The sequence below is a fragment of the Mytilus galloprovincialis genome, chromosome 13, assembly GCF_965363235.1.
Source record: "Mytilus galloprovincialis chromosome 13, xbMytGall1.hap1.1, whole genome shotgun sequence".
NCBI classification, from domain to species: Eukaryota; Metazoa; Mollusca; class Bivalvia; order Mytilida; family Mytilidae; genus Mytilus; species Mytilus galloprovincialis.
Genome location: NC_134850.1, coordinates 25497389 through 25512870, shown reverse-complemented (window position 1 = coordinate 25512870; position 15482 = coordinate 25497389). Strand labels below are relative to the sequence as shown.

The 15482-nt window shown below is 32.6% G+C and overlaps 1 protein-coding gene across 4 annotated transcripts in view; it reads right to left on the bottom strand.

Moving 5' to 3' along the window:
* LOC143055845 (uncharacterized) overlaps positions 1-10132 on the bottom strand; it is a 58398-nt gene extending 48266 nt beyond the window's left edge. For all 4 annotated transcript variants that reach the window (XM_076228885.1, XM_076228886.1, XM_076228889.1 and 1 more), the window contains exon 1: positions 9711-10132. In XM_076228885.1, the coding sequence (XP_076085000.1) occupies positions 9711-9957 (247 nt within the window). In that variant the 5' untranslated portion in view covers positions 9958-10132. The remainder of the gene's footprint in view (positions 1-9710) is intronic.
* Positions 10133-15482: the final 5350 nt, after the last annotated feature.

Sequence of the window (15482 nt, the reverse complement as noted above, 5' to 3'; positions counted from 1 at the left end):
TTAACATTTTCCATTGAAACTACTGAACCAAGTTCATTATAGATAGAGATAATTGTAAGCAGCAAGACTGTTTAGTAAAGTAAGATGTACAAACACATCACCATCACCAAAACACAATTTTGTCATGAATCCATCTACTTCCTTTGTTTAATATTCACATTGACCAAGGTGAGCGACACAGGTTCTTTAGAGCCTCTAGTTTGTTATTATCTTGAATATTATTATAGATAGAGATAAACTGTAAACAGCAATAATGTTCATCAAAACAAGATCTACAAATAAGTTATCATGACTAAAATAGTCAATTGACTCCTTAAGGAGTTATTGCCCTTGATAGTTAATTTTTAGCATTTTTCATAAATTTTTGTAAATATTTAGAAAATATTTTCCACTGTAATTACTGGGTAAAGTTCATTATAGATAGAGAAAATTTGCTCTAAATGCTTCGGTTTTTTAGTTATAAGCAAAAAACTGCATTTTATCCCTATGTTCTATTTTTACCCATGGCGGCCATCTTGGTTTACAGCAAATCTGACATGGGGTTAAACTGTTTATCAGGTCAAGATCTATCTACCCTCAAATTTTCAGATGAATCAGACAACCTGTTGTTGGGTTGCTGCCCCTGAATCGGTAATTTTAAGGAAATTTTGCTTATTTTGGTTATTATCTTGAATATTATTAAAGATAGAGATAAACTGTAAACAGCAATAATGTTCAGCAAAGTAAGATTTACAAATAAGTCAAGTGACCGAAATGGTCAGTTGACCCCTTTAGGAGTTATTGCCCTTTATTGTCAATTTTTAACCATTTTTCGTAAATCTTGGTTATCATTTACAAAAATGTTCTCCTCTGAAACTATTGGGCCAAATTAATTCAAACTTGGCCACAATCATCTTTGGGGTATCTAGTTTAAAAAATGTGTCCGGTAACCCCGCCATCAAACCAAGATGGCCGCCATGGGTAAAAATAGAACATAGGGGTAAAATGCAGTTTTTGGCTTATAACTAAAAAACCGAAGCATTTAGAGCAAATTATCTCTATCTAAAATAAATTTTACCCAGTTATTACAGTGGAAAATATTTTCTAAAAATTTACAAAAATTTATGAAAAATGCTAAAAATTAACTATCAAGGGCAATAACTCCTTAAGGATTCAATTGACTATTTTAGTCATGACAACTTATTTGTAGATCTTGTTTTGATGAACATTATTGCTGTTTACAGTTTATCTCTATCTATAATGATATTCAAGATAATAACAAACTAGAGGCTCTAAAGAACCTGTGTCGCTAACCTTGGTCAATGTGAATATTAAAGAAAGGAAGTAGATGGATTCATGACAAAATTGTGTTTTGGTGATGGTGATGTGTTTGTACATCTTACTTTACTAAACAGTCTTGCTGCTTACAATTATCTCTATCTATATTGAACTTGGTTCAGTAGTTTCAGTGGAAAATGTTAATAAAAATTTACAAATTTTTTGAAAATTGTGAAACATTGACTATAAAGGACAATAACTCCTTAGGGGGTCAATTGACCATTTCGGTCATGTTGACTTATTTGTAAATCTGACTTTGCTGAACATTATTGCTGTTTACAGTTTATCTTTATCTATAATAATATTCAAGATAATAACCAAAAACAGCAAAATTTCTTTAAAATTACCGATTCAGGGGCAGCAACCCAACAACAGGTTGTCCGATTCATCTGAAAATTTCAGGGCAGATAGATCTGGACCTGTATAACAATTTTACCACATGGCAGATTTGCTCTAAATGCTTTGGTTTTTGAGTTATAAGCCAAAAACTGCATTTTACCCCTATGTTCTATTTTTAGCCGTGGCGGCCATATTGGTTTGATGGCCGGATCACCGGACTCATTTTTAAAATTAGATACCCCAAAGATGGTTGTGGCCAAGTTTGGATTAATTTGGCCCAGTAGTTTCAGAGAAGAAGATTTTTGTAAAAGATACTAAGATTTACGAAAAATGGTTAAAAATTGACTATAAAGAGCAATAACTCCCAAAGGGGTCAACTGACAATTTCGGTCATGTTGACTTATTTGTAAATCTTACTTGCTGAACATTATTGCTGTTTACAGTTTATCTCTTTCTATAATTAACATTCAAGATAATAACAAACTAGAGGCTCTAAAGAGCCTGTGTCGCTCACCTTGGTATATGTGAATAGTAAACAAAGGACGCAGATAGATTCATGACAAAATTGTGTTTTGGTGATGGTGATGTGTTTGTACATCTTACTTTACTGAACATTCTTGCTGCTTACAATTATCTCTAACTATAATGAACTTGGCCAAGTAGTTTCAGTGGAAAATGTTAGTAAAAATTGACTATAAAGGACAATAACTCCTAAGGGGGTCAATTGACCATTTCAGTCATGTTGCCTTATTTGTAAATCTTACTTTTCTGAAAATTATTGCTGTTTACAGGTTATCTCTATCTATAATAGTATTCAAGATAATAACCAAAATCAGCAAAATTTCCTTAAAATTACAAATTTAGGGGCAGCAACCTAACAACCAGTTGTCCAATTCATCTGAAAATTTATGGGCAGATAGATCTGGATAATTTCTCCCACTGTCAGATTTGCTCTAAATGCTTTGGTTTTTAAGTTATAAGCCAAAAACTGCATTTTACCCCATGTTCTATTTTTAGCCATAGTGGCCATCTTGGTTGGTTTGCCGAGTCACCGGACACAATTTTTAAACTAGATACCCCACAGATGATTGTGGCCAAGTTTGATTTAATTTGGCCCAGTAGTTTCAGAGGAGAGGATTTTTGTAAAAGATAACTAAGATTTACGAAAAATGGTTAAAAATTTACCATAAAAGACAATAACTCCTAAAGGGGTCAACTGACCATTTTGGACCTGTTGACTTATTTGTAAATCTTACTTTGCTGAACATTTTTTCTATTTACAGTTTATCTCTATCTATAACAATATTCAAAATAATAACCAAAAATAGCAAAAATTTCCTTAAAATTACCAATTCAGGGGCAGCAACCTAACAACGGGTTGTCCGATTCATCTGAAAATTTCAGGGCAGTTAGATCTTGACCTGATAAACAATTTTACCAGTAATCAGATTTGCTCTAAATGCTTTGGTTTTTGAGTTATAAGCCAAAAACTGAATTTTACCACTATGTTCTATTTTTAGCCATGGCGGCCATGTTTTTTGATGAAATGGGAATTAAAACATCAACTTTATTTTAGATACCCTAGGAATCAATCAAGTGAAGTTTGATTTGAATTGGTTCAGTAGTTTCAGAGGAGAAGATCTTTGAAATAGTTAACGACGACGACGACGACGACGACGACGGACGGACGACGACGACGGACGGACGACAACGGACGCCAAGTGATGGCAAAAGCTCAAATTTCCTTTTAGGAAAGGTCAGCTAAAAACAGCCAAATTTCCTTAAAATTACCAACTCAGGGGCAGCAACCCAACAACGGATTGTCCGATTCAACTGAAAATTGCAGGGCTGATAGATCTTGACCTGATGAACAATTTTACGTTGATGTCAGATTTGCTCTAAATGCTTTGGTTTTTGAGTTATAAGCCAAAACCTGCATTTTACCCCTATGTTCTATTTTTAGCCGTGGCGGCCATCTTGATTTGATGGCCGGGTCATCGGACACATTTTTCAAACTAGATACCCCAAAGATGATTGTGGCCAAGTTTGGATTAATTTGGCCCGGTAGTTTCTGAGAAGAAGATTTTTGTAAAAGATAACTATTAAATTTACGAAAAATGGTTTAAAATTGACTATAAAGGGCAATAACTCCTAAAGGGGTCAACTGACCATTTCGGTCATGTTGACTTATTTGTAAATCCTACTTTGCTGAACATAATTGCTTTTTACAGTTCATCTCTATCTATAATAATATTCAAGATAATAACCAAAAACAGTAAAATTTCCTTAAAATTACCAATTCAGGGGCAGCAACCCAACAACGGAATGTCTGATTCATCTGAAAATTTCAGGGCAGATAGATCTTGACCTGATAAACAGTTTTACTCCTTGTCAGATTTGCTCTAAATGCTTTGGTTTTTGAGTTATAAGCCAAAAACTGCATTTTACCCTTATGTTCTATTTTTAGCCATGGCGGCCATCTTGGTTGGTTGGCCGGATCACCGGACACATTATTTAAACTAGATACCCCAATGATGATTCTGGCCAAGTTTGGTTCAATTTGGCCCAGTAGTTTCAGAGGAGAAGATTTTTGTAAAAGTCGGACGACGGATGCAAAGTGATAGGCCAGGTGAGCTAATAAAAATGTTAATGAAAATTGTGAAAAATTGACTATAAACAGTCAGAGATATAACTCTATCGGGTTATTACAGAAAATAACTTGCGTGTGTTATTACAGATACTTTTCCTTAAATTTTCTAAATCTGTAATAACATATATGTTTGTTATTTGTAAAATTATTTAATCTATAGTGGACTCTAGGGAACTCTTAAGACTTTGCCCAGAAGCTAAATGCATAGCCTTGATAATCAATTTTTAAATTGAATTAAATTAATACATTTTTGATTAACCATGGTAAATCAATGAGACAAGGCTCAAGGTGGGTATGGTTGTCCTGCGAGTGAACGTTCTGTGCTGGTGATTCGGTCCTGACGGGTGCTGGTGATCAATGAAAAAATGTAAACAAAGACGAAAATGATGATTTTTGACGTTTTCACTCATAAAAAATGGAAGAAAACAGTTGAGATTTTTCAATTTTATTTCTTATGGGTTCATAGGTAAACCTTTAAAAAGTTGACCCCCATAAACTGTTTCAGTAAGGGTAACACAAAAATGCTCATTTTCAGAAAATCTAGAACTGAAAAAATAATACAAAAATGCTCATAGAGTCCGCTTTCTATACCGCAAACCACACGCCAAACTATTTTGTGAAAAAACATTGAATTTATTAAAATTTAGCATTTTTTTTAATTTATGCATGTCCTGATACTGTGCTGGTTGGTCCTGTCATTGTGCTGGTGGTTCCTGATACGGTGCTGGTGATTTGGGATAAGAAGTTGGTCATATTTGAAACAAATGTTACAAAATCAATAAAATTGGGCAGATAATTGTTGTCAATAGGATCTATGACTGCTATTTTAGCTCTTGTGCATCCATTTGGCTGTTTAATATGTGTTTTCAAATGATTGTAACTTGTATTACATAATTACATAAAAGGGCAACATCTTTCGTCCAATATCAGATAACAATATATAGTATCTAAAATAAGAATAGATTTTATTAAGATATTAAATGCCTCTTACATTGATGCTTCAACAATGATCAAAGCCCATGCCGCATAGACATGTTTGTTAGCGCTCCGCATACCCCTCCCCACTTCCACCCGACCAACCGTCCTCATTTCCTCCTTCATTGTTACAGTGGTGTACCAACACAACAACTTATCACATAAAATAATAACACAAAGACACACATTATTGAACAACGAATACTCGCTGGTACTGAAAGCTAGTTCAAAGCCGCACTTTCAACTAATAGATAAACCATGTTCTCATATACAAAAATCCAAATCGTGTCGATTAAAAAAGTCTCAAAACTTAAGTTCACATTTTAATGTTTGATGAAGCAGAACTTTAAAAGTGTGCAGTGAATCTTGTGCTCACAACAGTTATTGTCATAATTATGTTTACATAAGACTTATAAAGGAATTAAGAAGGTACCAAGAAATAATTTACAGTTCAATATAATGATCATGAATGGAAGGAAATGGTACGGAAGTTTACATAGGACAAAAAGAAATTGATAGTATTTTTTAGCGACAGACTTAAACGCTTCTTTGCATTATATAGTACAGCTCTTCTATAAAAGCATGCAAAAAAAAAACTTTGATTGACTTGCTTGCTATGTTTTCTTGGATGTTTTCAAACAATAGGTAGGCGGAGTTTCAATACATACTGGGATTTGATTGGACAAATACAAACTGACAGGAATTGAAGTGAATGTTTATTGTTCAAACAAATTCTAGTAAATAGTAAACAGACTACTTACCTGTAGTTTACAAACATCCAAACAATCATAGCAAGCAATTTGGTCAATGGTTTGCTTTGCATATATTTATAGAAGAGCTGCAAATTCTAAAAAGAAAATTCTTGTTGTCGTAGATGGTTAAATCCTCAACAGAATCTCAATAACTTTGATGGAACAAATAAAGGTTTTAAATCAAATTTTCGTGGACTTTTTAGCTTCCACCCTGACGAGGCATGTTAGCTGTTCGTATGCTGTTGCACCTGACGCACGGAAACTTTCACATTTCCATCTTCTTTTCTGAAATATTTTACCCAGCTCATACTTGACAGGATTGTTATCTTTGTAAAAGGTGTAACCAATGAATTGAACACAATTTAAAAATTCCACAATACTATATAAATCATTTTATGTGTCAATTTGTTCTAAAAAAAAGTCGAAAAGAAGAGAGTTTTTTCAATGTCATGATTATCTGTCGCTTTCTAGATCTATGCTTAGCATTTATATCAGATGACATGGACTCCTCACCCTGGTGACCCTGCTTCCTTTCATAACTTTATCCGTATACATATATTAATACATAAACAAAAGGCTGCAACTGGTATTTTTGTATTTAAAATGATTCGTTGTAACGAATATTTGTGGTGAATGGAAACTGTGAGGGTCAAAATCTTAAATTGCTTATAAATGTTGCTGGACCCAGTTTCGTTATCTGATCTGAATTTTCTGAAATGTGCAAGGTAGATAGACATTGGCCTTTTGCTTTTTTTACTCGGTAAGTTTTGCCCTAATTGCTTAAACTTTTGCAATATTAAAGCCGATTTCAATGAGTGTGTAGACAAAGTGAATATCTTTGGTTATCTTGCTTGCTGAACAGAAAAGTCATTGTTAGGTTATGTAAACTACCCTACTTTAAGAGTAGACTAGTCCGACAAATGACACATCATTCTGTCTGTAGGACCAGGCTACTTCCAAAGGAGGGTAGTACACCTTACCTAACAATGACTTCACGATTTAGCTAACAAGCAAGCTAACCAAAGATAATACCATTGCCTACATACTCAATGGAATCGGCTTTAACTAAAAACTCGAATATATTTTAACAGACAGTGGTCATGTTTGTTGATGAATATTGTTTTTCCTAGATTCACTCTTGAAAATTCATTTGGTAACATTTGGTCAAGTAATTTCAGAAAAGATCTTTTTGTAATTGCGGACTCCAAGACAATACATGAACCTCACACGACCCCTCGACACAGATGAGCTTATATATGATCTTGCAAAATGATCGTAATCCCGAAAATCGTAAACATATTTTCTTATCTTAAAAGGGGGCCAGAAGGGTTTCATCAACAGGCCAATAAATAAGATTACAGTTAATTTGAATTTTTTTTTTTTAAAATATGGGTACTTTTTCTCTCACAATAACAGTAAACAGATTCACAACAATGTCAATTTAAAGAAAGCAGACAACAGTTAATTAGTCAATAACAGTACAGCATCAATGATCTTGATTATATGCCACTTTTAACTAAAATATAAAGGCACAGATCCAGGACATAGGAGCACAGAACCAGGACCGTTTTTCTTATCACCAGCACAGCGTCAGGACAATTCCGTTTAACGAACTTGCACGACTTTTGCAAAATAATATTGTTGTAATATACTTTGCATGGTACTTATGACGCATCAGAGAAAAATTAAGCAACAAAACAGTCGTTTTATTGCCGTTCTGATACAACATGTACAATGTAAACAAACCCATCAGCACAGAATCAGGACCCACCATCACCTGACAGGACCAAATCACCAGCACAGAACGTTCTCTCGCAGGACAACCATACCCACCGTGAGGCTATTAAGGAATTAACTTAGCTGTGATAACAAGGCTTAGTTAAAGGAATGTGAATTATTATATAAGACACTTGGGAATTACTGAGAAACTTGCGCAGAAACTCATTAGATGCTCTGGTCATTATTTCTTTCAATAAATTAAAATACATTGTAATTAAGCATGATTTATGTCTGAGCAAATGCGTTGAAGAGATATAAAGAAGCTGTGATAATAATAAACACCCTTTAGTTATTATAGGCATATTTTTTCTGTAATAACATATAGGTGTACTATTCAAAACTGGAATACTATGAACTGTTACATCTTTCAATAGTTAAGTATACATAAAGACAATAGTAATATCAATAGAACTTGTATACATTTTAACTAAACTTATGATGTATATTGTCCCTTTGAAACATGTAACATACATATGTTATCACAGTTCTTTGTTTTTTTAGTCCACAAAAACAAATGTATGTTATTTTCCTGTAATAACCCTATAGAGTTATATCCCTGACTGATAAAGGCAATAACTCCCTTAAGGGGTCAACTGACCATTTAGGTCATGTTGACGTATTTCTAGATCTTACTTTGCTGAATATTATTGCTGTTTACAGTTTATCTCTATCAATAATAGTATTCAAGATAATAACCAAAAATGGCAAAATTTCTTAAAAAATTATCAATTGGGAGGGCAGCAACCTAACAACCAGATGTCCAATTCATCTGAAAATTTTAGAGCAGATAGATCTTGACCAAATAAACAATTTCACAACCAAAAACAGCAAAATTTCCTTAAAATTACCAATTCAGGGGCAGCAACCCAACAACGGATTGTCCGATTCAACTGAAAATTTCAGGGCAGATAGATGTTGACCTGATGAACAATTTTACTTCGGTCAGATTTGCTCTAAATGCTTTGGTTTTTGAGTTATAAGCCAAAAACTGCATTTTACCCCTATGTTGTATGTTTAGACATGGCAGCCATCTTGGTTGGTTGGCCAGGTCACCCGACACATTTTTTAAATTAAATACCCCAATGATGATTGTGGTCAAGTTTGGATTAATTTGGCCCAGTAGTTTCAGAGGAGAAGATTTTTGTAAAAGATAATTAAGATTTACGAAAAATGATTAAAAATTGACTATAAAGGGCAATAACTCCTAAAGGGGTCAACTGACCATTTTAGTCCTGTTGACTTATTTGTAAATCTTACTTTGCTGAACAATTTTGCTGTTTACAGTTTATCTCTTTCTATAATAATATTCAAGATAATAACTAAAATCAGCAAAATTTCCTTAAAATTACCAATTCAGTGGCAACAACCTAACAAAGGGTTGTCCGATTCATCTGAAAATTTCAGGGCAGATAGATGTTGACCTAATAAACAATTTACCCGCATGTCAGATTTGCTCTAAATGCTTTGGAGTTAAAAGCCAAAAGCTGCATTTTACCCCTATGTTCTATTTTTAGCCATGTCGGCCATCTTGGTTGGTTGTCCGGGTCACTGGACACAATTTTCAAACTAGATACCCTTATAATGATTTTGGTCATGTTTGGTTAAATTTGGCCCAGCAGTTTCAGAGGAGAAGATTTTTGTAAAAGTTAACGATGACGGACGGACTCCAAGTGATGAGAAAAGCTCACTTGGTCCTTCGGGCCAGGTGAGCTAAAAAATCATTTGTATATGACCCTTAAAATTGTTAGCCATTTATACCTAAAGCCATTTGACTAATGTATAAATCTAAAAGAGTTCAATATTCTTTATCCCAAATAAATCATTTGTGTACAACCTTTATTTTTAACCTTAGATAAATCATTTCTATACAACCATTAATCTTTTTTATTCGTTTATACCTTTAGCCATAGGCTTGACTCTTGTCTGTGGTTTGAGGATTTCTTTTGCACCAGTAGGATTTGCAGCTGGTATTTCTGGTACCCTTGATTGATGGTAAATCTCATCCATTAAATCAGTCTGTCTATAAGGCACGGTCTGTAAACTTTGAAATAATCCAGCTGCAGGAATATTTTCATTAGAATTATTTTTTGAAAGACTTTCCTTTCCTAGTTCCTTTACAGATTCTATAGAGAAATTGTCACTCATTGTTTTAGGTATTGTGTCTGGATCACGATCGCATGGCCTTAAAGAGCTAGTCTGTGGAGAGCTATGAACAAAAACAGATTCAGCATTTAAAACTTGTTCACCAAAAGAATTGCCCTCTTGTAAAATACTGTCAACGTATAGAGAGTTATAAGTTTTGCTACCTGAGTGTGGCACTTTAGTTGAATCTTAAAAAAAAAGGTGTGTTATATACGCCAGACATTGTTAAAAGTTTGCTTTTTGCTTAATAAATAAAAACAATGTGCAATCAAGTGACTAATAGGAATATTTTTTTGTGAGATTGTAAATTTAAAATTGATATCACTAATTTTCTGTACATTCCATTTAAAACAGAATTATAGTTGCTGAAAAAAATATGTCAAGAGTGTAGCAAAAGGATAAAAAATGTATGTTTGAAGAAAGCTTCAAATTGATTGAAGCAATTGGTCTGAAATTTTCAGAGGATATAAAGAGACCATTTTTTTGTAATTTTTATATAAAGTTTTAAGCATTTGCAAAAAGTAATAAAAACTTTTTGTTATAGAATATTAAAGAATACACTAAAAATTGGTGAAATTTACATATATTTAAAAAAAGAATCCCTGTTTATGAAGGGAAAAATGGCAGGAAAATCATCTTTTACCTTTAATGCATCAAATAAAAACATTCCATCGATATATTTATACTTATTTAAGTTTGTAAGTTGATAATAGCAGTATGTTGATTCCTTTGAAAAGTTGATGAATTCTTATGAGTAAAATGTTGTAAAATGTTTTGTTTTTATTTTTTGCATTAACATATGGTAGTAGTTTTGTAAACTTGAATGTTTATGGATTCAAGTAGAATGATAGAAAATATATTTGCAATGACTTTATTTTTACCATGTTTGTCACATTTGGGCATCATAATTTTTTAAATAGCCCCAAAATTCGTCTTTGCTTGTGAGACAGAAATTTGAATTCAGAAATGTACAAATGTATTGGTACTAAGTACTCTGTAGTTTCTCACATTATTTTGTATAGACCTTTGTGCGAATAAAGTTTGATTTCATTAATGTTCTAGTAAGCATTTGAGTTTATTGTCCCTTTCTTCGCCTTTTTTCATGAAGTTAAAATTAACCAAAAGTTATATTGCAAAAAACAAAATGATTGAAAATTCTTTTAATGTCCTCAATGTTTTTCCATTGTATATTCTGCAATTTTGACAATGTGAAATGGTTATAGGATACTATTGTAGGATTTCTTGAGGTTGGTATATTGTGATATGTGCAGAACAAAATTGGAATAGATGAAATTAACATTAAATTTTCCTTGTCTTTCAAGAGCTTTAAAATTGATTAATAATTCTCATATTTGATTTATAACAATGTCAAAAAAATAGAAAATGAGAAGGTATAAGAGAGAATAAAAGAAAGGCATACATCATTTTAGCTAAAACAAACAAAAAAAATGGTAAAAATCACACTTGTTTGAGCAACATCAAATCAAACATAAGGAAAGCATTTTTGAAGCTAGAGAGTGTGAAAGGGTTAATGTTGATATTTGTATTGATTTGTAGATTATTGTTTGTATTTGTATCCCTCTTTTTAACTTATGATACCGATTGTTATTTTATATTGCTATCTTCTTCTATTTTCGATATAACACAATGCGTCAATACAAGTCACGCTGTAGAAAGTAACCAAAATGGTACAAGTTACCTGCTATTGTCTATAAAAGGATGGGAGATCACTAAGAATAAGGTACTTGTTTTTCTATTGTATCATTGATTCATTATGATTGCAAAAGAGATAGATAACTAATTATCAAAGTCCAGATGACGTGGATATAAGCACCAAAAATAGTTCGCGATCCCTATTTTGAATTTCTCTTTTTATGGGGGGGGGATGTATGTTGTTCGACCGTGAACATACAGGAATGGCTCTTTTCTGTGTGTCTATCAACTGGCTGTGAGGTTGTTTTTTTTTTTATCTTAATCCGGATTATTTTAGTTGAAGAATCATAATTTTTTATGCACATTATATATTACTACTATGATTATCTGTATGTAAATATGATGTCTTTAATATGTACACAATCATTATTTTCTTGAAAATGTAACCTTCATTTTCAAGAGTTTTCATTTTCTTGGAAAATTTAAAACTTACCTTCGGAGTACAAATTCGGGGTATTTAACATGTTGAAGGCGTCACAGCAGTTTAAAAATCATTTAATTATAGAACTGTATTTACGTGTCGTTATATTTAAATTAGGTATTTTTATCTATTAAATGTTTAAGTTCAAAGGTGAGCTATTAGAACATCACGACAAGTTTTCATTCAAAGTTTATAGGAGAAAAAAGCGGGGTTAAATTGAATATTAAAAAAATCTTATTTGAATATGTTTTAGAAAAAAAAATAAAAGTAACACTTGCACATTCCTTTCCGACACCATGTCGATTTTTGAGATGAAAAGATATATTTAATGCTAGATATGTAGATATGAAGATATGAAGTTTTAAAATTTACTTTCACAAATCTAAATGTAAATCACGTATAGATCTTGTAAAAAATAATTATTATGACTATAGTAAGGCAACTTGCTGGGCTTGAATAGGAGTGAGTGCTTCCGTAGAATTTAAATAAGGGGATTGTAAAAATAATATGAACTTTATTTACACGACACGGATCGATGCACCAGCATACCATACTCTCTGCTTGAATATGATCTAGCAGTAAAATTCATTTGATGTATTAAAAAAACACATTAAAAACACAAAACAAACAAACAAACAAAAAACTAACTTTCTTAAAATTCTTCATTAAATAGATTTTATCGATTAACAAAATGTTTTTATAGGCTCACCTGCAACACCTTTGATGTCCTCGTTTATAATGATAGTTAAAAATTGCTTGCAATGTTGCCGAAAAATCGGGCGTATGACATTTGCGCCGATTTTGAAAATATTCATTCTTTCATTTGCGCCGATTTCATTTTTTCATTTGCGCCGATTTTATATTTGCTCCTAATTAGATTTACAGGTAAGTTAATACTTGTACATGTACTATGTACTGTACTATACTATTGGTAAAGTCTGGTTATAAATGCTGTTCATTTATGTTAATTTTGATTCATATTGTTCTGAAACTTCATAGTAACATGATAGACATATTGCACACTGAAACGAGTCGAGGAGTCAATTTTTTAATCATCGAGGGCCATACATATCGGATGATAAGTGTCCTGAAACACATTTTACTAATGTGCCATAAAATCGTGTACAGCCAGAGTCACCACGGATTCTATTGTCAAAACACAGAACGAGCATAACCATGTGGTAGATGTCCGAAAGACAGCGGGTACAGTCAATGTAAAGTCTGGAGATGTATCTTGTAGGACTTCTTCCACTACCCGTGGTGAGCAGGGGACACCAGTTATATACAAGTTATGATTGATAATTCATTAAATTTGTACAAGTGGCTAACTGAGGAGGTCTAAAATGATAAATGAAAAAGAACATGACTTGGATTGAGAGTTCATTCATTGGCACTCATACCACTTCTTCTAATATCTATTCACCTGTAATTTACCTGTAAAAAAATCGGCGCAAATGAAATGCAGATCGGCGCAAATGCAAAACGCCGGAAAAATCATAACAATTAATCCATTGCGTCATATTGTCATGCGATATATTTTTTATTACGCTTAGTATATTTATTACTAAATTAGAAAGCAATGTTATCTGGATTGTTGGTCATGGCCGAATTAACTTCAAAGGATATTCAGAATGATAGTTTGATAAGGTATTATATATCTAGATATATACAAATATCATCTGATGCCAAACGTCATTGTTGGTGAAGACACAGCAAATCGCATTCTTAAGATCTATATAGAAAAAATCAAAATGGACAGGATTAACTTCAAAGGATATTCTGATAGTTTAATTGATAGGGTATATATCCAGATATATACAAATATCTTCTTACGTCACATGTCATTTTTTGGTTAAGTCGAAGCGATTTACGCCCTAAAATGTCTTAATGGGGAAAAAAAGAAATGAACCAGGGATTTTATTTTTATCTTACGTAACATTTAACACAAATAATTTGTAGGATAAAACAATGCACGTATCATGTCTGAAAAATAATGCGTATTGGCGTTCGCTATAAATGAAGAGAAAAATTTGGTCAGATAATCTTTCCTCCATTTTCTTATTGTCACACAAATTGATAGATTTGCAAATATCTTCTTATATTGATGCGCTTACAGATCTAGAGCAAACATTCGAAAGTTTATGAAATTTATCGAATGCTGAAGAATTTGATTTATTTAGTTAGAAAAGTTTTCATAAATTTAACAAATACACAAAAAAGTACAAGGGCCCTACAATGGTCCGTTTTTTCATGTTGTTTAGAACAAGGAATAATTGTATATTTAGATATACAATTATTCCTTGTTTAGACAAATCAGATATTCATAGATTATCAATAATGCAATTCTTGCATCGTTTACACAATTATTCATCCAAGGACCTGTTATCCGAAAGGATTCTAATTTACCTATATCTTTCAAATTACAGTTTTAAGCCATCTTTAAGCATTTATCGTTAATAATTTGGTACTAGTACATGTTCAGATATACAGAAATGAATGTTTTTAAAATACGTTTACACCGTGTAGAACGACACATGCGGGGTGTCGGCTTTGTATGACACGGGGTGGCAATTTCGAAGCTAAGTTGGATAAACTGTCAGAGTAAGTTCAAGTATCAAAATTTCTATATTTAGAATTCTTAGTACTATATAATGTACTGCACAGAAGGAACTGAAACACAATCTATTTCCTGCAAGGAAAGTCAGTCGTTTTCACTGCTCTATTTTCTCAAACACCTCTCCCTAGTTTTCCGTGTTGCAGATTTTGAGGTTTCATATGCAAATTTATGTTTTCGTTCACAACTCAAAATCTGTCAGAACATGAAAAGATACTTTAACATATGTAAAATCTTTCTAACAGATTTCTTTCATATTTGACAATGACATTATTAAATGAAGAGAATCATTTAGAAAGATAAAAGAAGGACACGATATTATTAATTGATAAAGGCACTTTCACTAGGTCAGATCGATATGATGGCATTGATTTTCTATTCCGTCATCGCCTTGAACATGCGTGAAATACTTGCGACTGGACAGTAAGTTCATTATATTTACATTCGATTTTCATAGCATTAGACAACTTGTCATTGAATGTCAACATGTTTGCTTGGTTGAATTTAGTGGAAATAGGTAAGGTACATGTATAAATAGTTTAAGAAAAATCCAGGTCCTAAAAATAGATATAGACGCCCAAACAATTTGAAGAGACGGAGTACGCATATCACGGGTGTCTCTTACCATTATTTGTTTATTCTTAGTAATAAACAGATTTCACTATACTATCCAGTACATTAAGAATACCTAATTAAAATTAAAACCATTCAAATAGACCTGCAGCATATGCATAATATACAAGCTCATAAGACGTTTGGCATTACTATTTTCAAAAGAAG